At 40.5% G+C, this 23525-nt stretch overlaps 1 protein-coding gene across 5 annotated transcripts in view; it reads left to right on the top strand.

Moving 5' to 3' along the window:
* Positions 1 to 23046, top strand: part of nos1 (nitric oxide synthase 1 (neuronal)) — a 44511-nt gene extending 21465 nt beyond the window's left edge. For 2 of the 5 annotated variants that reach the window (XM_058635833.1, XM_058635836.1), the window contains 19 exons: positions 77 to 271; positions 875 to 960; positions 1496 to 1640; positions 2730 to 2834; positions 3233 to 3291; positions 3383 to 3499; positions 6243 to 6335; positions 7287 to 7461; positions 8292 to 8430; positions 8913 to 8991; positions 9120 to 9313; positions 9875 to 10044; positions 11564 to 11774; positions 12809 to 12896; positions 13510 to 13631; positions 13827 to 13975; positions 14432 to 14626; positions 15987 to 16105; positions 22863 to 23046. In XM_058635833.1, the coding sequence (XP_058491816.1) occupies positions 77 to 271; positions 875 to 960; positions 1496 to 1640; positions 2730 to 2834; positions 3233 to 3291; positions 3383 to 3499; positions 6243 to 6335; positions 7287 to 7461; positions 8292 to 8430; positions 8913 to 8991; positions 9120 to 9313; positions 9875 to 10044; positions 11564 to 11774; positions 12809 to 12896; positions 13510 to 13631; positions 13827 to 13975; positions 14432 to 14626; positions 15987 to 16105; positions 22863 to 22953 (2532 nt within the window). In that variant the 3' untranslated portion in view covers positions 22954 to 23046. Of the gene's footprint in view, positions 1 to 76; positions 272 to 874; positions 961 to 1495; positions 1641 to 2729; positions 2835 to 3232; positions 3292 to 3382; positions 3500 to 6242; positions 6336 to 7286; positions 7462 to 8291; positions 8431 to 8912; positions 8992 to 9119; positions 9314 to 9874; positions 10045 to 11563; positions 11775 to 12808; positions 12897 to 13509; positions 13632 to 13826; positions 13976 to 14431; positions 14627 to 15986; positions 16110 to 18081; positions 21131 to 22862 lie in introns of those variants that run through there. The other 3 variants (XM_058635834.1, XM_058635835.1, XM_058635837.1) reach the window with 3 other exon arrangements.
* Positions 23047 to 23525: the final 479 nt, after the last annotated feature.

The raw sequence follows: 23525 nt of genomic DNA, 5'->3' as shown, positions 1-23525 counted from the left end.
ATCATGTCTTTTCATAAATATTAATCAGTTTATAAAATAAACTTGATTCTCTCATCTGACTATTTTTTTATTTTAGACATGCAAAGTGACCATAGTTGACCATCACTCAGCTACAGAATCTTTCATGAAGCACATGGAGAACGAGTATCGGGTGCGAGGTGGCTGTCCTGGAGATTGGGTGTGGATTGTTCCTCCCATGTCAGGAAGTATCACGCCTGTTTTCCACCAAGAAATGCTCAACTACCGGCTCACCCCCTCCTTTGAGTACCAGGTGAGAAAAGTGTTCATGCGATTACGTCTGTTAAGATTTTCACTCACCCATGTGACACGAAGGCAACAGGACTTGCTTAAGGTTCTTCTTCTTTTACAGTTTCAAACAGTCAAACAGAATGCTTTTTTCTGTGTATAGTACTAAAAAATAAGGACCAACCTACGTATTGGCCATATAATAAAAATCCTAAGTGCTGACTATAGTATTTTATAGCGTCAGCTTTTCCCACAGGATTAAGTCACCATAAAACAGATATAGATACTTCTATCGGTGCTGAAATTAGCTTCAGTGGACCATAATGCAGTTTATGGGGGTTTATGACAGAGGGCATAATTACAATTATAGACAGACTCATGTTTACAAATTGGTTGGCTACCAAGTTTTATTAAGTCATTAGGGGAAACACATTTTGGAGATCATTACCTGGACTGAAAGAAGAGTTTTGCTGCCAGGAAGTGTGAAACGCAAATAGTGAATTTAAGCTCCAGAAAAAAAAAAAAAAAAAAAAATACTAAGAAACACACAATGTTACTAATCATCTCAATGTCTTGACATGTCTTGACATGTCTTGATTCTAATCTATGAACCCCATTTTCATTCCAGCCTGATCCATGGCATACACATGTGTGGAAGGGAGTCAATGGGACACCCACAAAGAAAAGAGCCATTGGATTTAAGAAGCTTGCCAAGTGAGTGTGCACTCACATTGTCTACTTTATTTATAGAAATAAGAATGCATTTCAGTCCTAAATGTCAGTGACAATACACTGCTGGATGTGTGGATGATAATTTAAGGCCAAACAAGTAATCACTTCCCTGACAAAAGTTAGAGACATGGAAAGGAAGCTGGTATACTCAGCAGTAAAATTCATCCAATCAACCCCTCGGGGAGTAATCAGAGCTTTGTCAGTGTTTTGTCTCTGTATGTGTGCACTTGTGCATGTGTATTCTGCTATTAATATAATTGCCTCAAGGATTTGACAATCTAGGTAATCACAATTGTCACCCATCTGCTACCTTGACATATTGTAATATTAGCTGCCTGCTGGCGTGTACCACATTGTCATCTATTGGTGGTTTCAGTGGTTCACTCATCAACTGTTTGGTTTGATCAGCATGAGTTATTCCTCTGGTCTTGGCCGATTATTAAAGACTGCAGTGTTTTTAAAATCCGTGTTCTTGAATGACACATTGTTTCCTGTCTTTGTTTCTTCATCTCTACAGGGCTGTGAAGTTTTCGGCCAAACTTATGGGCCAGGCAATGGCCAAGAGGGTAAAAGCCACAATACTGTTTGCCACGGAGACAGGCAAATCGCAAGATTATGCCAAAACTCTCTGTGAAATCTTCAAACACGCGTTTGACGCAAAGGTACACTTGCAACTGCCTTGCATCATCCACTCTAAAAGTTTACCAGCAGTTGATGTGTCACTGCGCAAGCATGCAATTGGAAAAAAGGAGGAATTCAAAGAAATCAATGATATATCCATCCTATACTTCCTCTTCTGACAGAGTCAAGCAGATACCAGCTGAGTACAAGCAGTGAGAGGGTAGAAGAAGAAGAAGAAAGTATGTCTTTTGTCACATTTTCTTCTTCTCTCATGAAGTGAAGCGCTGCGGTTCAGAGGAAAGACTTAGCCACCGAAGCATTGAGCTGTGCAGTAGTTTAAGATGAGATCCTGCAGCACGACTGGGTGTGCAAATCTGTTTATAAAAAAAGAAACAAAACATGCTGTTTTCGATCATTCGCTGTATGCTTTTCCTCCAGGTCATATCTTATTGTCCCTTCAGAGAAGAGATTCATGCATGCAAGCGTGTGGATGTGTGTCACTAGGAGTGGGTGTGTGGATCGCCTGGGGCCAATCTTTGTTGTTGTCGGGCTAAAGCCTGTTTTTTTCTTCATGCCTTTGGTTGTGTGTTCCTGTGTGTGTGTGTGTGAGTGCATTTGCGCGCACATGTGTGTGTGTTTGCTGGCATCTGTTACCACTTTAGGACCTTTTCTGGAATAAACACTGGCCTTGTCGTCCAGTAGTCCTCTTGGAGACCAAAACCTGGTCCTAATGAGGCAGAATCTTAAGTAAGGTAAGGTTAGGGATAACACGCTGTCCAAATAATTTGAAATCATTGGAAGTCCTGTGTGTGTGTGTGTGTGTGTGTGTGTGTGTGTGTGTGAAATGGAAGTGTGGTCTGTGGCAGACAAACACCATCTTGTTGAGTGGTATGCATCATAGATGCTCACTGTGTGGCAGCAGCATATTATCATCTTGTTAGAGGCGAGGACAGAGTGGTCATTACAACCTCCTCCTCCTCCTGCCAGCGGCTGTGTGTTCAGCTCTAATTTACATGCTCATGTCATCTGTAGCTTGGAATGTGAATCTTGGAAACATGAGTGAGATAAAGATTACGCCATGTAAGTGAAGCCTGAGATTCACTCAGCACGATGCTCTTTTTTTCCTGCAGGTCATGTCGATGGATGAGTATGATGTGGTCGACTTGGAGCATGAGACACTTGTGTTAGCAGTGACCAGCACTTTCGGCAATGGAGATCCGCCTGAAAACGGAGAGGTAAATGAATGTACATTTATAAGTTGAATATAAAGGTCCAGTGTGTCTGAATTAGTGACATCTAATGGTGAGCCTGCATATTGCAACACACAAAGGAGTCCTCCTCTCAACCCCCCCTTCCCTATAACTGTCAGAGAACAATGGTGGCCCTCCCAAACCAGAATGGATGTAAAAAAAAAAAACTCTCTAAAGCAAGGCCCTTGCCTGAAGCTCAAATAAAAGAGTTATTCTCAAGCTATGAAAACAGAGGTTTATTATAAAGTGATTATACACTTCTGCAAACATACCTGCCACTAAACCCTCCAAAACTGTACACACTGGTCCTTTTAATATATCTACTTAATTAAACTCAAGATGGATGGATGGATGGTTCCACATTTGTTCATTTATTGCTTTAGAAATTTGGAGCCGCCTTAATGGAGATGCGACACCCAACATCCAACACAGAAGACAGAAAGTAAGTTCAGCTTGTCTGTGTTTGTATTTGTCTCTGTCTTTTTATTGTCCACTATCCTTGTATTATCTGTCGCCTTTTGCCTTTCATCCAGGAGCTACAAGATTCGTTTCAACAGCGTGTCCTCCTACTCTGACACTCGCAAGTCCTCCAGTGATGAACCGGATGCCAGAACAAACTTTGAGAGCACTGGACCACTAGCTAATGTCAGGTAAACAAAGTGGAACTAATTCAAACTGCAGTGAAAGCAGTCTCACAGCTAAAATATGTAAAACATGTTTTGCTTAAATTGATCATGATACATTCATTACAGGCCTACTATGCTTTCACAATATATAACACTTTGCCACTGGTAACGGGGGGTTGTAGAAAAATGACAAATTGATTTACTGCACAAAGGAACATTTATTTCTTATGCAAAATGTTGAAGAGAATAGCATTCAGTGGCTTTTGATCTATCATGTTTTTCATGGAAGAAACACCTGCTCTAAAGAAAAGGTTCAGCAGCCTGAGGTGCTGCCTCGGCCTCTGCCTTCAGTATGGGCCCTACATTAAGCATCTTGTATCTTTTTCTTTCCTGGTTGCCATTGGCAAAGATACACCAACTGCCCCACATCCTCATGTTAGTAGTGTATCCTATCCTGTTGGAGGGCCACTTTCTCCACAGCCTTCTGCTCAGCACACTCTCTGATCTTGCATGTCCATCGGGGAGTCAGGCTAGTCACCCTTCTGTTGCTGTCAACCAAACGTTTCATTACAAAAAGTAAGAAGTCGGGGGAAGACCCTATGGTCACAGTGATCAGGCTAGCACTGCTTCCTCTAATGCTGTGTTTCCATGATGGTACAGTTTGGCTTGGTGTAGTACAGTACAGTTTGGGATGGTAAAGCCCTTGGTCAGGTTTGCATTTTGACTAAGAACACAACCTTTACTTGGTAGACGGGGTGCGCACAGTGTGACGTTGTACGGGTGCGACGACAACAAAAGACGACATCAAACATGACGCAACATCGCAACAGCTTTTCTTGCTCGGTTTGTGGCTGTTTGTCTCCACAAGACATCAGCCTTTGTATAGGAATAGCCTGTGGCATTTGCCTCAACTTCCATAGGACATTTACACCGATAACAAGTGAGTGATGTTTTTATGTCGTCCAGTCAGCTGACGTCATGGAGGCAGTCTAGCGCCACCCTGACCATACCGTACCATTGTCCTTTAGTAGCCCAAAGGATGGGTGCCAAAGAATAGAATGTTCGGGCTGGTTATGTTGGTACCTTTCCTAATGGACATGCAAAGAAATGCGTACCGTACTGTACAAAACTGAACCGTTACATGGCTTAAGAGGGGAAGTGCACTTAAGAAGTCATGAAAAGTTCTTCCACTCTGCAGTTCTTCAACTCTAAATGCCATTTTGTGTCTATCCTTCTCATGGATTGCAATCTAAAACTATCAGCGAATGGGGTTTTTTTGTTGAAAAGAACTCTGATCCACTCAAAGCATCCAGATTTTCATTGCGGGCAGTGCATCATTCCTGGTCTTAACTCTCCTGTACTCCACACGTAGCCTGAGAGCCCCATCTGACTTGTGCACAAGAAAGACTGGAGACACAAAGCAGTTTGAACTATCCCATATTACAGCAGTTCAGATACATTATATGCTGTCTCGCCTCTTGGTATTGATTTCATGGTATGTGCTGGTAGGTTCATCCACCACAGGGATTTTGTGCTTCACCTGCTCAGTGTATCCTAGGTCTTTGGCGCAAACTGCACACACATTGACATACTTCTATAAAAGTGCACTGAGCTCTGCTTGTTGTTTCGGTGTACCTCCCAGGTGTAATCAGTCTCTGTTTGTCACTGTCAGATCCCTGACCCTCTTTGCAGTTAACTGTCACTTCCTCATGGTTTGCATACAAATGTTGGAACAGCAATTCAATGGGGTCACCCTCAACACACTGGTTAAGAATACTTAACTGAGTCTTTGGAGGCAACAAGAAATCATTCTGTGCGAGATTAAGCACCTGGATGTGGAATATATAACAGAATATATCACAGTGGGAACAACCATCAATCTACCTGAAAATGGAGTATTCCCAAACTCAATTAGCATATTCGAGTGTCCGTCAGCCTGCCTAATATGCCCCTTTGCCTAGACTGTGGCAACTGGTGATGCATATACAAATACTGCTGCAAACTTTCCCATGACCTCCACCCCTTGTACTCACTGGCAGGTCTGACTCCAGAGAGAATCCCATTATCCTTTTAATATTGTGTTGAACTCTGAGAGCACTAATTGCCTCCACAACTTTTATTTCAATGGTGTGGTTCACAGATCAGAATCAGATGATTTTGTCGTCAATAGCTTTGATTGTCAGGGAACCACAGGTACATGCAGAAGGTATGGCCGTCAGAGGACCTCACATCACACAGCAACTCAGTGCATCTAGTCATGTAGTCATGGTCATGATGACCTAAATAAGTTCAAATCCAGCACAAAAATAGGGGAAGGAAAGTGATTTAAGTGACTCCATGTTGTTGGTGCCAGATGGGCTGGTCTGGGTTTTTCAGAAGCTACTGATGAACTGGGATTTGAGTAATGTTGCTGACCATGTCCATCCCTCTATAACCACAGTGTAGCCATCCTCTGATGGCTACCTCCTGCAGGACAACACAAGTTAAAATAATCTCAAACTGGTTTCTTGAATATGACAATGAGCTCACCAAACCCACCAGATTTCAATCCAATAGAGCACCTTTGGGATATGATGGAATGGGAGATTCACATTAGGGCAAAGGAACAGCTGGTTTATTTTCATCATGGCTGGTTCCTGCCCCGGGGAGAAAGTTCCCTCTCATCCTCTAACAATATCTTCAGGTGTCTCTTGAAGTGTATATAGTAGTTATTATAGTAGCCAAATAACACAGTCACCAAAACCTGCAGTATTTCTCTGTTCCACAGTCCCAAAAAGAGAAGTGACCAGGTAGTCACAGCAAAGATGCAGACACCTCCAAACATCTCTGGAAATCAAGCCAACTGCCGACGTCCGCTGCGGTACCAAGACTAGACCCCTCATTGCCACTATTGTTGTCTCGCTAATCAACTCTTGACTAACTTCCCCTAACAGACTCTGACCTCAAAAATTATACTAAAAATCTCAGTTATACTAACACCAAAATGTGTGGCCTAACAAAAAATTGATTCTTCTATCGACAACATGTGTGGCCTAACAAAAAATGATTCTTCTAACACCAAAATGTGTGGCCTAACAAAAAATTAATTCTTCTATCGACAACATGTGTGGCCTAACAAAAAATTGATTCTTCTAACGACAAAATGTGTAGCCTAACCAAAACTTATGGGACCGGTCACAAAGAATACACATTAACAGAACATATTTAGAGTATATTTACCCTCTTTCTGCACTTTACTTACATTTTTCTGTGCTCAGTATCAACTTTTAAGTTTAGTACAATTACTGATGAGTACAAGATACACGGAGTCTCCTTTCTATTTTGGTCACCTCAGCTTTTTCCTCATCCTTTTTTCTCTCCATAGTAACACATTGATATGAAATACGTTAAATAAGTTTTTGTAAGATGCTGACATCAGGCTGAACTACAGAATTTTATTCTCTGTATTTCTCACTTATTATATAAACTCTGAGAGAGTGGATTTGTGCTGTGATGCGTAATTGCACTGGACATTTGCTGTTAAATCAGAGAAGACTCCAGACTTGAGTCTGATTTGGGCCGACTGCTTCACGGCAAAGTAGCAGTAAGATGTGTTTTATTATATATTTGTATAAATAAAACTAGACAGGAACATAATTCATTAACCGTCAGCAGTTTCCAAGAGTTTGGACCTTTTTCGACAGGGTAGAAAGAAGAAAAAGCAAGTTTCTAACACAGGCTCTGTGGTGACAGTTTGCAAATGTGTGTTTTTTTCTTTTAAACACCAACTCTCTGTCTGACTCTCTATTTCTTCGTGTGTGTCTCTGTTTAGGTTCTCAGTGTTTGGCCTTGGCTCCAGGGCCTACCCACACTTCTGCGCCTTTGCCCACGCTGTGGACACGCTGTTTGAGGAGCTGGGGGGAGAACGCATCCTACGCATGGGAGAAGGAGATGAGCTGTGCGGTCAGGAGGAGTCTTTCAGAACCTGGGCCAAGAAGGTTTTTAAGGTTGGTTTCTTGGGCTAAGACCCTTTGGGCTTGGTTTGGTCAATTTTGTTCAGATTAGATTAGATTACATTTATTACATTACATTACATTACATTACATTAGTGCCCACACACCACAGGAATGGAATAAGCCATAAAAAGAGTGGTATTTTTGAAAAACAATGCAAAACAATAGAGGTGCGTGGTTTAGTGGTTTGACAATGTTACAGTATTACAATGCGTTAGACTTCTACACTGTTCTACACTGAGCTGGTGTTACGAAGTCTGATGGGAGTGAGGAAAAAGAGCCTGTGGAAACACTCTTTCGACACTGTGGGTGTAGAAAGAGCCTAATGCTGAAGGGGCTATTAAAGCTCCCACTGTGTTGTGAGAGGTGTTGCACATGAATCTCAGGTTTGCCAAAATCCTTCTCTCACCCACTTCCTTTGTGAAATCCAGGGAGGGCAGTCCAGGAGCAAGCTCTCCTAACCAACTTGTTCATTCTTTTCCTGTCATTGCACCCACTCCCCAAGCAGACCATGGCATATAACACTGCAGACACCACCAGTGTCACAGATTGGCTGATAATGCTGTAGTTTGGCATTTTGACATTTTCTGTTTGCTTTCCTTGTAAGCATAAGAACATCATGAACATCAGAAAACAATATTTGTATTTTAAAATATCTGCAATGGTCAAGGTGTTTTTTTTTAAGGTTTTTTTTTTTTTTTCACTAAACTTGATCTCGAAGTGTCCTCACTTTCTGTCTGGATTAATGATACTGCTTTACCTGTGAACTGATGCTTTGAGTAATGGTCCTCTTCCTTCCTGTGGTTTTGTTGTAAAATGTCAAGGCTGCTTGTGATGTGTTCTGTGTCGGCGATGATGTAAACATCGAGAAGGCCAACGACTCCTTGATCAGTAATGACCGTAGCTGGAAGAAAAGCAAGTTCCGCTTGACGTACACAGCTGAAGCCCCAGTGCTCACTGAAGGTGAATTATAATTCTGTGGGAAATGATTGACTAACCATCTATATATATATATATATATATATACATATATGAATAAAGGAGCAGTAACGAGGGATGCATCACGTAGTTGATCATGACTAAGGGCTAAGCCATTACATCACCTAAAACTTTGGGATTTATTATCACATGGTCACAGAACACATAGTTAAATCTATGTTTTATTGTAAAAAAAATTAACATTAATAAAGTTATATTGCAGACCAGTTGTTCTTCCATAGTAGCAATTTTAGTGCATCTTACACAGTGTAAAAATTTAAGATTATGTTTACAATTTTGTGGTGTAACAAACAATTTGGTTTGTAGATCATCATCTACACAATCACTCCTCACAAACACACAAGCCACATATTGTTTGTTTTCTGCTATTTTAAGGAGAAACTATGCATCATAAACCTTGCACAATGTCATGAATGTATATTTACTTTGTTTCTGCTCATCAATAGCATTATACAGTATTCACAAGAAGAGGGTTTATGGAGCAAAGATGTTAGAATCACAAAACCTACAATGTCACAAATCCAAGTAAGTATCCAGCCACATATTTTTCCCCATTGTGTTATAATGATTCTGTTAGATGCAGTGTGTGCACTAAACGGAACAGACTGAAAATGGTGCAACATTGTTCCCTATGTCTCTGATCTCTTTTGCAGTCGCTCCACCATATTTGTGCGGCTCCACACAAACAACCACGACAGCCTGCGCTACAAGCCCGGCGACCATCTGGGCATCTTCCCTGGCAACCACGAGGACCTGGTTACAGCGCTCATCGATAAATTGGAAGATGCTCCACCTGTCAATCAAATTATTAAAGTGGAGTTCCTGGACGAGCGAAACACTGCCCTTGGTAAGCGATGCTATTACCAACATCACACCACTTTACAAATATAATTGCCGTAGCAGTTGGGAGGTCTGCACTTTGAAAGCAAGAGAAATAAACTGTCTCTCTTGCCTCAGCAGACACCATGAAGTCACATCTTAGCATGATCAAGCTCAAAAATATTTCAGTGAAGCTGCATATTGTCAAACAGTTGTGGTGACACTGAAGTGTGTGTGTGTGTGTGTGTGTGAGAGGAAGTGTGTTTCGGGCTCTGAACACCCATCTTTGTGATTCACTTTGTGATTTGTGAAAGTGTCTCAGTGTTTCATACAAATTGCTCTGAGCTAATATGGCAGTTTAGCATTATTATCAGTAGTCATATTGTGTCCGCTTCACTTATATATTGCCACTATAATGTTACAACATTGGGATGGAGAATGCAGTTTTTATTTTTTTTTGCTCATAACCAAATATTGAATACAAATATGGACATAATCGCTGGCAAGTGCAGATATCATAATATATTCTAAAATTCATTGGAATTTGTGTGAAAATATCAATCAATGCGTCTTTCACCATTTCCTCCAGGGGTAATCAGTAATTGGACAAATGAGACTCGTATCCCTCCATGCACCATCTATCACGCCTTCCAGTATTTCCTGGACATCACCACCCCACCGACCCCTGTGCTGCTGCAGCAGTTTGCTGCTCTTGCAACCAGTGACAAAGAGAAAAAGAAACTAGAGCTCCTCAGTAAGGTAAATTCACTTACAATCTTTGGTAATATTGTAAACACTGATCTTTAGGATGACTGAGCTGCTGCTGCTGCAGCTGCAGTAAGCATCATAGCTTTTGTAAGAATCATTTTGTTGTTATTTTGCTGTTGGGAACCTCCCACCATTTCAAGCGGGAGGACACACTCTCACGTTGTGCATGTGATTATACAGTCGCTCAGGTGTTGATGAACATTTTGTTGACGCTGAATGAGGAGTGAGGCAGACAGGATTTGACCATGCAGTGAAGATTTGGGTTATGCAAGAGAATAAATCATCTTTATTTGAAAATATTGGGTAATCATTTTTACACAGGTCAGAATAAAACCCAACAGCATCTGTTGTCGCCTTTGGTAAATCGCAAATGGCTCACTACAGCTTGGTTTGTGAACAGATATAGACCTATCAAACACTGGTGATTTACAGTATCTGTGCGTAGGCTACATTCAAACATACACTCTCCTCTTGCCAGTTGACAGCTAATTGCATGCAGATAATGTTTTCACTCCTTATTATGATGCACGGTTCTTAAAAAAGAATTACCATGTGTTTAAGGCACAAGAGTAACTAGCATATGCATCATGTTTGCTATCAAAATATGGGAGAATGTTTCCTGTGACTTTGAGTGAATATGATGCATCTTGCACCAATGGAAATACATACAGTAGGAGGAAGCTGGCAATTATGTAGGCAGTAGCAGAAGTAGGCAAATAATGAAAGACTGACTTCTCAGAAAAAGAAGGAGTACCTAAGAAACAGCACTGCAGTTCAGTATTATTTGTGTATGTGCTAAACCTTGAGCTTCTTTCCGGACTAAAGCCCTCTGACTTTTCTAATCCTCTTCTTATGTGAGCAGATTCATAAGCACAGTGAGCATCAACAAGCGGTCAGCTGTCGAGTCTGCTTTAATATTGTACTGTTTAAAGAACTGATTCAAGAAAAAAACTTATTATGCCATTCTCTGAAGTCTAGAACTTTGGCATAACCCTGTTTGTTTATCAAGGTCAAATTACTTCTGCTCCTAAACTCGTTCTTATTGTAAGGTGCTTCAAACGGTGCTTCACGCGCCGGGCTCCCCGATTTGCACTCCACTGCTAATTATCAGCCAAAGAATGAAGCAAAAAGTGGGAAAGTATTGAAGTTTTTTCAAGCCTGATCTCTAAATTCATCCTATCTAAATGTCATTGATGAAAAACAAGAACAGTTGGACGGTGAATGGTAAATGGCTCTGCCTGTGGTTGCCTTCTGCTCTTGAGTCAGAAATGTTTACAGATCTAAAAGGAGAAGCCCTCCTCCATTACTTTCCTGTTGTTGAGGCACTTCCTTATTAAAATGCTGTCAGTGGAACACTTTTGTCACGACTGTTAAATAGCTCTGTATTGTAATAACTTTCACCGAACAAGCCTTTTGCAACACCACATTGGAGGACATTCAAAAATTGAAGACAGAAGTTTTTGTCCAATAAACACCCACATGCACTTTTCCTTTTTCTTTGTCACTCCAGGGCTTGCAGGAGTATGAGGAGTGGAAGTGGTACAACAATCCGACACTGGTGGAGGTGCTAGAGGAGTTCCCCTCTATTCAGATGCCCTCCACTCTGCTGCTCACCCAGCTGCCCCTGCTGCAACCTCGCTATTACTCAATCAGCTCTTCACCTGATCTGCACCAAGAAGAGATCCACCTCACAGTTGCTGTGGTCTCTTACCGTGCCAAAAGTAAGGACCTGGTGCCACAGTGTTTTAAAACGGTCTAGGTTTAGCTGTAGGTAATAATATTACCTACAGGAAACAGGAGACCAGGAACTTACAAACTAGTCATTTCACCAAAATTTAAATCTTAAGTTAAATCCTGTGGTTCCTACTAAACAATATTCAGCAACTCAAAAACAGTGCACATATATACAAAGTTTGTTTCAAGGTTGCGACAATGACTCAATGACTCAATAAACTGAAAGATATCTTGGAAGGGTAGTGGTTAGCGCGCTTGCCTTTGCAGCAAGAAGACCCGAGTTGTTCTCCCCGTGTGTGCGTGGGTTTTCCCCCTGGGTTCTCCGGCTTCCTCCCACAGTCCAAAAACATGCAATATGGGGAATAAGTGAATTGGTCACTCTAAATTGACCGTAGGTGTGAATGAGTGTGAGAGTGACTGGTTGTTTGCAATGGACTGGCGAACTGTCCAGGGTGTACCCCGCCTATCGCCCTATGTCAGCTGAGATTGGCACAGCACCCCTGCGACGCTCCTGTGGAGGATAAAGCTGTAGATGGATATTTAACCCTTGACATAGAGCAACTAGACCACCTGTGCAATTACAGGGTTTGTAGATTTGGAGGATTCAGTATTATTTCAAAGATATGGACATGTGCATAGAATGAGAAAAAACAGTACAGCTGTACCGGGCTGTATGACAGTATATAAATGTATTATCTATTCAATGTAATTTACCAGTGTAAGTGCACAAAAGTCAATAGGTGACAACATCCACTCTCTCTCAGCTAGCAGACCGTTGCTGCTCACTGTTATTTTCCTCTGTGGCGAGTAATGCATACTTGTAACAGACATGTTATGAGTATTGTAAAAGGAGCAGCTCAATTACTGTAATTTCCAATTTAGAGCTTAGGAATGAGAAACAGCTCTACTCTTATAAAACAGGTTCGGTCACACACATAAACACACATGCATGTTCAAGAGAGCGGGAAGGCTGAAGGGGGAGAAAGAGGTGAAGTGTTTGTTTTTTAATTGTCCCATTCAGATGGAGAAGGACCCATTCACCATGGAGTGTGCTCATCATGGCTCAACAGGATAGAGAAGGGGGACATGGTGCCATGTTTTGTCCGAAGGTATGCATCACAGTGTTCTGTTTGTTTTGTTTTGTTTTGCCCGAGGAATTTCATGAGTTTCTCAGATGAAAATAACCAAATTCACATCTTGCTGAGAGTTACATGAGAACATGGACACAGGTTCATATAGTATGATTTACCACCACTAGCTGGCTAACCTAGTTTACCATCAAGATGAGACTTGGAGAAGTAGTATGCTCTGTACAGGTCCAGACTACTGTACTAGCACCTCGATGAAGCTCACAAATTCTCGTGTTGTAGTCTGGCTATTACAGGTTGCTAAGCAACTGGTCCCTACCATGAAATAGTCTGATTTATTCTTTTACACTAAAGAAAGAAGATGCATGTCAATCAAAGCGCTGTAGAGGTGATGATTGTCAGATAATTTACATTTGTGCTGAGCCAAACTACCTGTTTATCCTCTTTTTCACTGTTTATGATAAGCTGACTGCAGATAGCAGGTTTATGATAATTCTTTGCAAGATTACTAATGGAGCGTGCTCCTTAAATTTTACACTCCAAGTTAATTTAAGTGAATTGCCCTCAAGCATGGCCCCGGTTATTTGACCATTTTCTCTCTTTTGTTGTCTATTATTTTTTATTGTTGTTTTAGTGCACCATCGTTCCAGCTTCCCAAAGACAACCAGGCACCTTGTATCTTGGTGGGTCCAGGGACTGGTATCGCCCCATTCAGAAGCTTCTGGCAAAAAAGACTCTATGACCTTGAACACAAAGGTTGGTTTCTGCTTCATTACTCTCCATTATTGCGTCATCGAGAGCGTTTGCAGTTGAATTATTCCACTGCTTCACAAGAACCTGTCACAGAGAACCTTCACAGACTCGTCAAGCACGTGTCTGATTAAGTGAATTTCAAGCTAGTTTCGTTTAATACTCAACATCAACAATTTAACCCTACGTGTCATCTTAAAGGGATTGAATCGAGTCCCATGGTCCTGGTATTTGGTTGTCGGCAGTCTGAGATGGACCACATCTACAAGGAGGAGACAATCCAGGCCAAGAACAAAGGGGTGTTCAAGGAGCTCTACACGGCATATTCTAGAGAGCCTGGCAAACCAAAGGTACAAGCAGTGAACTATCCATTAGTGTGATGAGTCAGCTCGTCACAGCTCTATTTGAACTGTTGTGTGGGTTTGAAATGAAATCACAGTAGAGAAAGGGTTGAATAAAAACAGCTGGAGTACAGTCATTGCATTTCACATCATGTACAGTTTGTCCATTTGAAGGTTTTTGGTAGTTGCTCAGGTTTTCATCTTGTGTTCCTTGTCTGCGGCTTTTTGCTCTTTTGAATAATGATTACATTTGCTATGCCCTTTTAAGCAGATATGTTCAAGAAGTGACTTTAAAACCCCGGGATATAATAGTAGAGTAGCGTTAGTTTTCTGCTGACATTGCACCATCAAGAAATGGGTGATGTGCATATAATCTCCGATCACTTTTACACGTTGTTTCTGTCTCTACTTTTACTCCGACTTTTTTAATGAACACTCCATCATTCCTCCTCTTCTCCCTGTCAGAAATATGTACAGGATATACTGCGTGAGCAGCTGTCAGAGATGGTGTACCAGTGCCTGCGGGAGGAGGGAGGACACATCTACGTGTGCGGGGATGTAACGATGGCTGGAGATGTTCTCAAGACGGTGCAGCAAATCGTCAAGCAGCAGGGCAACATGAGCCTGGAGGACGCTGGCTTCTTTATCAGCAAGCTTCGGGTAAAACATTTATCACTGGTCCACTAAAAAGGAGTGACAGGACAGAGTGCTGGGGAAAAAAGAGCTTGCTAGTTTGGATCCTGGATGAGTTGTGAAAAAAGTTAATGAAAAAAGGTGCCACTGAGCACTGCAGTCAACTCCAGCTGAAATGAGTGGATACAATGCAGCTTCTTCACTTGTATGCTGAAAAAATGTTGAGTCACTCTTTCCTGAGGTTAAAAAACTTCACCAACTTCCCCTGGGAGGAGAGGGCGACAGAGAGAAGGAAAAATCACTTGTTATCAGTGTCCTGTTCCTTTTTTTCCCAATGTCTTCTTGTCATCTATAAATTCAAGGATGAAGAGGCTAAAGAGATAAAGACCAAGCTCGTTAACAACTGTACACGTCGTATAAAAATGATCAGTGACTATTGACATTGAAGACAACATCTGTCCATAAATTAAAATATCTTGCCTTTGAGTAACACTGCAAGAGGAAGATTAGCATTCAACTACTATGTATTGTGTATAACCAAATGAAGGAATGAATATAGATAAGAAAAACATTAAAAAAAAAAGAACAAACAAAGAAAAATTTTGGAAAAGGAGCAGGAAGAATTGTATACTTTTTTACTAATTCCTTTTTAATAATTATTAATTCCTACCCCCTGTTCAAGTCTCCCCATCTCAAAAATATTTACAGTATGAATATAAATAATAGGATATTTGTCCACATGAAATAGTCGGACAGATCTCTAGAATATTTCTTGAAATAATTGTAATTTTTTAAAGCTCCATACATGTTTCCCATACTTTCTGGATTACATTACATTACATTACATGTCATTTAGCAGATGCTTTTATCCAAAGCGACTTACTTTGGATAAAAGGTTAATCCAAAGCGACTTACAATAAGTCGCTTTTGATGTGTAACAATAACGTGATTGAGAAATAATTATACTGTATGGTCATTATGGCATTGCTTAAATAATTAAGATTATTTTAAAGTGCTGTATAATAGTGCTTTCCTTTAACTCCTCACCTAACTCGATCCACAAATCTACCCCGCAGACTGAAACGTTCATAGTCTTGATACGTGATACAAACGCAATGATATTTAACTTTGAATTTATATTTAATAAGCAAAACGTTCATTCATTCTGACTTAATGTGTGTGTTATGGTTTAGTGTTTGATAGCTTCATATTTTCTTCCATCCGGACTATTGGTTTCAGGACGACATAGGGTGTATTTTCTGGTATTCTCTGGTACTCACACGTCGTTTCCTACTGTATAAGCTCTTCTGTGAAAAATGATTATTATTGCTATTTTATTATTTTTTCTTTGTCACTTACAAAGAAAAATAACAACATCTGTTTCCAGGATGAGAATCGCTACCATGAGGACATCTTTGGTGTCACCCTGCGCACTTATGAGGTCACAAACCGACTGCGCTCAGAGTCCATCGCCTACATCGAGGAGAACAAAAAGGATTCGGATGAGTAAGTGTTTCTTTAATCTTTTATTTCCAGCATTTTCCGTAGTGGCTGATATCACTAGTGTTTTCCTAACGGCAGATCAGGAACACAAAGTCCAAAACCTCCTTTTCATAGACGTTCCTGTACAAATAACAACAATCACACTGGAGAGAAAATGATCAAGACACAAGGAAAACAAAGTCAGTAGAACCAGGATCAAGGAACAATAGAAAGTTCTCCAAACACCACAACAAAAAGTCCAGTCGGGTCACGAAACACCAATTAGCATATTGCTGTAATGGCTGTGTTGTGTTTGCATCAAGTATCGGTCCTTTATCTGTTTCCATATTGGCTCACCCTGTCTGTTTAACCGATAATTTGCCTCCCATGCAAACTTTTTTTGTCTGGGAAACCGAACACTCACATCTATGTGTCGCCTCATTGCTTGACGAATGTCGTAATGACAACAATGACTCATGGTTTTCCACTCGGGACGGAGCATTAGTGTCTGTCATGACTAACTTCGAATCTAGAGTTGCTGTTTTTTTCATGATTTGCAGAGGCGATGATGACCCCTGCAATGCAAAGTAAAGTATTCAGGAAATACTCCACAATCAAATGAACACGCAACAGTTTCTCCAGTTGGGTCCAACAATCCTCTCTTTTTAACGCGTCATGTCAGACAGGACCCATATTTGCATAAAAGATAAACAGTTGTTTTGATTTGCTTGCAGCAGCAGTGGAAAACGATATGATTGGCTGATACCTGAGCTTATATTAACGTCTAGCAGATGAAAATTAAGCAAAGGAACCACCTTGCAATTCAGGAACCGATGACCTCCCTTCATTTAAAAGGAATTGAGCAGCATTGATATTTCCAATACGTGCATGAAATTGCAGTTTGAGGTTTTTTCTCTCTCACACGGTGCCTCCCAAAACTGCCTCCCTGCCACTCTGTGTAGACAGAGGTGTGCCTCACATTTAGTTAAGCTCTATGTAATGATACCACATTATACTGCCTTATTCTCTGGCTCATTTGTTACAGCATCATTTTTTTTTTGGGCATCATTGTCTATTTGCCACTTTATGTAAGTCTTTATATGAGCCATTGCTAATGTGTCAGTCAATTTACTGACTCGTTTTTTTTTTTAAATCTAATCATCTTGTGCACCTAGTAAACCATACAAGACCTTACATTCATTCCTTCCTTTTTTTCCATTCATTCGTATTTCCCTCCTTTATTTACTGGCTCAGATGTTTTGTTATCTTTAAAAGATAGGGGAGATGTGAAACTCTGCGACCTTGGCAGAAGTTTGCTCTCTCTGAGTCATTTCTCTGGTTGTCAATGTATCTGTCCTTCAGTGAATTTTAGGAAGCATAGTAATATCTGTTGTCTACACAAAACGCCTCTAAACTGTACACCATTCGTCCGTGTTCATCGCCATTCAGCTTTTCACCTGTGGTGCTAATTTGCCACTCCGATTAAAAAAAGAAAATCTGAAAATAAAAATTGGCACAGGGCTTGAAATTTATGGAGCGCTGGTCCCAATCCAATCTGCAACCTGTAGTTGTTGGCGATGCAAGTGAGTTATCACCCCTAGTTTGCGATGAAAACAGAACGGGTAACCATAGAAACTCATGGAGAATGGCCTTTAAACTAACAGGATTAGAGGGAAAGCGAGTGGCTCGGCTCCATTTCTGTTTTTGTTTTGTTTCCGTCGTTATTTGTGCACATTTAAGATTAAACACTCCATATACCCTTGCCGTGAGTGCAAAACAAGGGCCCTACATAGCCACTATGGCTCATTAAGTACCAACATAATGCCTCACAGACGATGGTTCCTGTGTGGATTGTCACTTGAATTTCACATTTGGCCATCAAAGCCCATGCTTGCTGGATGAGTAATGACTGTAACCGCTCTATTTCTATGTCTCTGTGCTCTGTGCTCTGTCTGTCTGTCTGTCTATCCCTCTGTCTCCTTCTGTCTTTTATTTCTCAGGGTTTTCTGCATGTAAGTTGATGAATGGGGGCTCTCTGAGAACAACCAGTCTGGAGGATTCAGCAGCACTGGTTTAGAGAATACTGTGCCAATTTTTTTACTGTAAAAATGTCTTTCTTTCTTTCTTTCTTTCTTTCTTTCTTCCTTTCTTTCTTTCTTTCTTCCTTTCTTCCTTTCTTCCTTCCTTCCTTCATTTTTTATAAACCACTTTAATGTTTCTGTTGGACTTGCAATTTTGTCCGTAGCAAGTTGGAAATGTTCTGTTGTCTGAGAATCTGTTTTGCTTGTTGATGATACTTCCAAAAATTATACAATTGATAAATTATAATTTATTATGTGTAAACCTGTTGTGATGACCTGCCTCATTGTGGATGCATGACCAAGGAAAGAATATACTCAATGAATATAATATACTCTGTATTATTGTTACAGTAAAAAAAAAAAAAGAATGTTTGTTTGTTTTCTTTTGTTTTGTTTTTTGGGGGTTTTATATTTGCAAGGGCATCTGTTTGAAAGTGTCTGATTTATGACTTAAGTTGACTCAGAATCAGGGCTGATCAAATGTGTTTGTTTTCCTCTTTTTTTTTATATCAAAGGCTGTAGATTCAGAAAAGGTTTGAAATGTGAACGATGTACAGCCATTCATGGATTCATTGGTCACCCTGACTTATGTTACAAACATATGATCCAGCTCTTGACAGCAGGTAGTTTTTAAGGATGGACGATGCATTTACACCTCCACTGTACAAAAATTAAACCAAATTATTCTGAATACGAGTGCTGATATTGATATCCTGTGCTGGTGATGGATCATGGAGTACAGCTGCGACGTTGAGGTACCACCTGACTTACTGCAAATGAGTCGTCTCGGTCATGATTAGCTCGATGTTTAAATCTTCTGAAGTGTGAAAGAGTTTAAGACGTATTCTACTGCCAGCCACCAGGGGGTGAACAAGAGGGTTGGAGTTATTTTAATGAGGAACTGCCATTTCCCCAGTCTTCATTTACAGCGTCTGATTGGTGAGCCTGTGTGTTAGCGCTCTGGCCTGTCCATCCTCTCATAACATCATCACATCATCACATGTCCCAGCACGTTCTGGCCCGTTGGAGGGCGCACGCTAAAGAGGACATTTTATTTGACGGCTTTCAGGTTGTATCCAATTATGAAAGATCATGACATATACTATAATGACGCTTTGAAAACCACAGGGAATATGATTGTTACAGCCAGTATTCAGTTAGCAGGCGTTCACACCAAACGTTGTACACAAACCAAAGTTCCATACATTTTATAGTCGGTTAACTGTGTGGCTTGTTCCTGGTTGGAAGCAGAGGTATTAACCCCCCCCCCCTCCAAAAACCTCTTTGTACACACAGAATGCAATTTGAAATTAAAATACCAATTACAAAAGGGTATGCTGGTAAGAAGGTGTTGTTACCTTCAGCTGCTCGGCGTCCAGTCTTCACTCATCTGAGCCTGGAGTGTTGTGTTTACCCCACAAAAGCATGGTAGTGGTATCGACCACTGCACTCTCACTAAGAGAGATGTTTTTCCTCCATAAGATGTTAAACTCAACCCTTTAAAAAGCCTGTGTGCGACACAACCTTCGTTGTTAAGGGAAGCGGAACATATTTGTTTGAGCACACTGTGCTACCACACATCATATCTGGCAGCTGTCAAATGTGCACAGCAATCACCTGTTGACCTTTATTTTATTTCTTTTTTTCAGCATCACGACTCCGATGCCTCTTGCCTTACATTAACTCTCAGCTTCTGCCTACATCTCTCTCTCTCTTTTGTCTAATGCCACTCTTTCACTGTGACCTGACACCTGCTTGGTAGCATCAGCTTGTGTGAGTGAATGTGTGCGTGTGTGTCATAAGTGCGTGCTTCTCTATATAAGTGGGTGTAAACATGCACGTTTTTACATTACCTAAGTGGTGAGATTTAAAATCAAATTTGGTGCTCCCGTATTCACACGATCCCGATCTTACAGATGGTATTTAGGTGTCAGGAAACTCAGCAGCTCAGTATACTATTATAAATTCCAGGGAAGATTTATCTTATCCAAAGCGGAGAGGCAGCGGTGCTGCAGCTGTGTTCACTTGCTGCTTTCCAGTTTGTCAGGGTTGTCATTTCAATACATTTGTGCTGCAGCCACATTGTTTATTGATCAAATCTGAAGAAACCTGCAGGTTTTTCTCCTTTTCACAGTCTTGTCGATAACCTGGTCTCTTATTGACTGTAAAGATAGCTGTCATTGTGATACTAAAGATTTCAGTGTGAGGTCCAGTTGTCCCTCACGGCTGCAAAGAATATGTTAGCTTTTTTGTTTGTTTGTTTGTTTGTTTGTTTTCCTCTGAATTAACGGACAATTCCCATTGTCCCCTCTGCTGTTTGTTCGGGATGAATGTCTCCTCTGTATCATTTCTTTAAACAGACTTTGTTTCATTTGAATGAGAACATCTCTGTGGTGTAAAACAGCAAAACAGTTGATACAAGATCATCGCTTCTATACATAAATATACATATTATATATATATTCAAAGCATAGCATATAAAGAGTAACACTTTGATCTTTTTTAAGAATGTATTTTGATTATGTAAATGAGCACTATGATTCTGCTTTAAAATTCTGAAAAAAAGAACAAAAAAGCCTATTCTATAAGGTGTCTCACATATCTTTTAGGTATGGGGATAAAACAGCAGCATTAAATAAATGCATGGTGATCTCTGTCCTAAAAAAAGAAAAAGAAAAGAGAAGCTCTGTCTATTTACCAGCACTGTGCCAGTCAGTGAGACTGTATTGTGAGGTCTGGCCTGTTCCACAGGAGGCTTTGGATGCTTAAAAAAAGAAAAAAAAGAAAAACTTTTTGGAGGGAGTTTCTTTTTCTGTGTTTGCATATTGCTGCTATGACCAACTCTGATCCAAACAGCCTCTGCTATAATGACCTTTGTTGTGTATTTAAATAAGGATATTCCATTTTAATGCGTCATCTGCAAGGACTTTGCATTTACTCACAAATAAAAAGAAACATTTACAGAATATGTCAACACAGTCGCTTGGTTTGTGTGTCTTGTTTATAAGTGGAATAAGGCAGACTGGAGAAGTGTGTCCCCACAGTGGAGCGCTTTAGTTTGAAGGTCAGATTTATTGTAAATAAAGTGCTTTTGCAGTAAACAGGTCACATGCTTCCTCTCCTCTTCTTGTCCTTCTGGTTGTCATGGCTCAGCGAGTTGGCACTTGGAGTGCTGAAATTCCTTTCAGTGCCATAGCAACCTGTCAACAAAACAAGCCACTCAAACTTTACGTGGAGATTCTGATTGGTGGCGAGCGCGGCAGCAGTGGCCTGCCTGATGAACACAATGAGTTTGACCCTCCTATATTGAGCAAGATCGGTTGCATGAACACATTGTCTTGGTCAAATACGGTGCAGTCAGTGATTTCACTCGCAGCATAAATGTTTTACCAGCAGGTTTGATGTAGATGAGAAATGTGATGTGTATGTAAATGCGGCAGAATTTGCATTTTATTATCTTTACATTGGTGTTCACCATTACTCTGACTCAAAGTCATGGTTTATGGGAAGAAGTTGGCAGAGGAGATGCTGATGCCTTCTGTGCTGGAAGATGATGACGCAGAAACAGAAAGTGAGAAGCTGCAGCTGGGGGAGGTAGGACGCACCGGCCAACCAGCCAAACTCTTGAACAAGGGAAGTGTGAATGTCTAGGAAAAGCAGGTGAAGCAAGGATACAGCACTATTCAGAGGCAAAATATACTGATATGATCTAACACTTTGGCAAAATCGTGTTACTGCTACTGCAATACTACATTAATCTAATGAGTTACGAAATGGCAAAAAAAAAAGGCTTTAAATGTTGAGAAATCCCCAGAGAGGTTATTGTACGCTGAGTAATCAAAGAGATCTCAGGCTTTATAGTACCGATGTATGTGGGCTCACTATTTGGCAAGCAACAAATCACTGCTGCCCTTTGTATCTAATGTATTTTTACATCTACTGTTTGTATTCATTCATTCATTCATGCCTATTGATTTTCTTTCTCCTAAAGTTAACGACAGATTGATTGACAGTTAAAATTTTACATTACACAACAGTTACAGTCAATGAAAGGCAAGCAATATCATGGTAAAACCATCGTATCTTTGGGAAAGTTGTGTGGGATATGAGGGATGATGAATTTCATCTTTATAATACGGAAACTGTCGATTTTTTTTCACAAACATTTTCATGTGAACCTCATTACCAAGAGTAAAACTTGGATATTACTTAGGAAATATTATGTAATTAATGTAATATTGTCTCCTTTTTAACAAACTATTATCAATTTTACCAGGCTACAAATTGCATCATAAAAAAATCGATGGTATTGTTACTGTACTGTAATGTAAAATGTTACCAGCTGACAGCATCAGTTGCAGCAGGTCAGTTTACACCAATGCAGAAACAATATGACGTGTTCAATAAGTCTCTGGTCGTGTTATTTTTGCCGGTTGAGCACCCTTCAAACGTTTGAGCTCGCCAGACTTTGACTTCTGAAACACAGTTTCTGTATCAGGAGGTTAAAGAGAGATGGGAAGAAAGTTAAATGGATCTAGAGTAGAGACGGGGAGGAGTTACAGAGTTCAGTCATTCAAAGAGTGGGCATCAGTTCTATCCTGGCAGATCATGCAAATCCATCAAATCCATCAAATTGCTTCACTCAGGCTGTGGAAGCAGCATGCAGCTTTTGACCCAGCTTACTTTCCTCATCCATCCAGCAAAGAGCGAGCCGGACAGAGGTCAAAACGCGTGGGCCACAAGACCAGCCCTCGAGTCTTGATGGGAATGTTTCAGACAGAGGTGAAATAGAGGGTGAAGAGGATGGTGAGGAGGGGAAACAGAATGGAGAGGTGGAGCCTGGAGAAGTAGAGCATGCGATCTCTGATGAAGACTACGACACAGATTTGGAGCTTGGAGGTAAAAAAAAGTTGGTTTTATGATAGAGAAAATGAGATAAATCTGGTGGTTTAATCATTGTATTAGAAACAGGTGTGATATCCCCTCATTTAAAATGCAAAGCAAGGTTTGGTGTTCAAAATCATGCTTTTTTTTTTTATACCCAGATCAAAAAAGTAGTGATTTTTGTAGTCAATACGTTTAAAGATGAACAGTCCCGTTTGATAATCTTTAATCTACTTTGTTTGCTTTACAAAAAAAAACAAAAAACAAAACAGAAACTCCTATTCTGCATATAAATGATTAACTCTCACTCTTGGTGTCAGGCTTCTTTTTCATAGCGGTGAAACCATGTGAATAAGAACTTCTGTCAGGGTGATACCAGCCTCAAGCGAGTTTTCAATATCTGACACAGAAGACATCTCACATCTCTTCTTTTCCAAAAAGATATTGATGGCGAACAGTTCAGTCAGACTGTCTTCATT

Source organism: Solea solea, chromosome 8 (genome assembly GCF_958295425.1).
Source record: "Solea solea chromosome 8, fSolSol10.1, whole genome shotgun sequence".
Taxonomy (NCBI): Eukaryota; Metazoa; Chordata; class Actinopteri; order Pleuronectiformes; family Soleidae; genus Solea; species Solea solea.
Note: the sequence above shows the minus strand (reverse complement) of the source record. Positions and strands in the feature narration are given on the sequence as shown.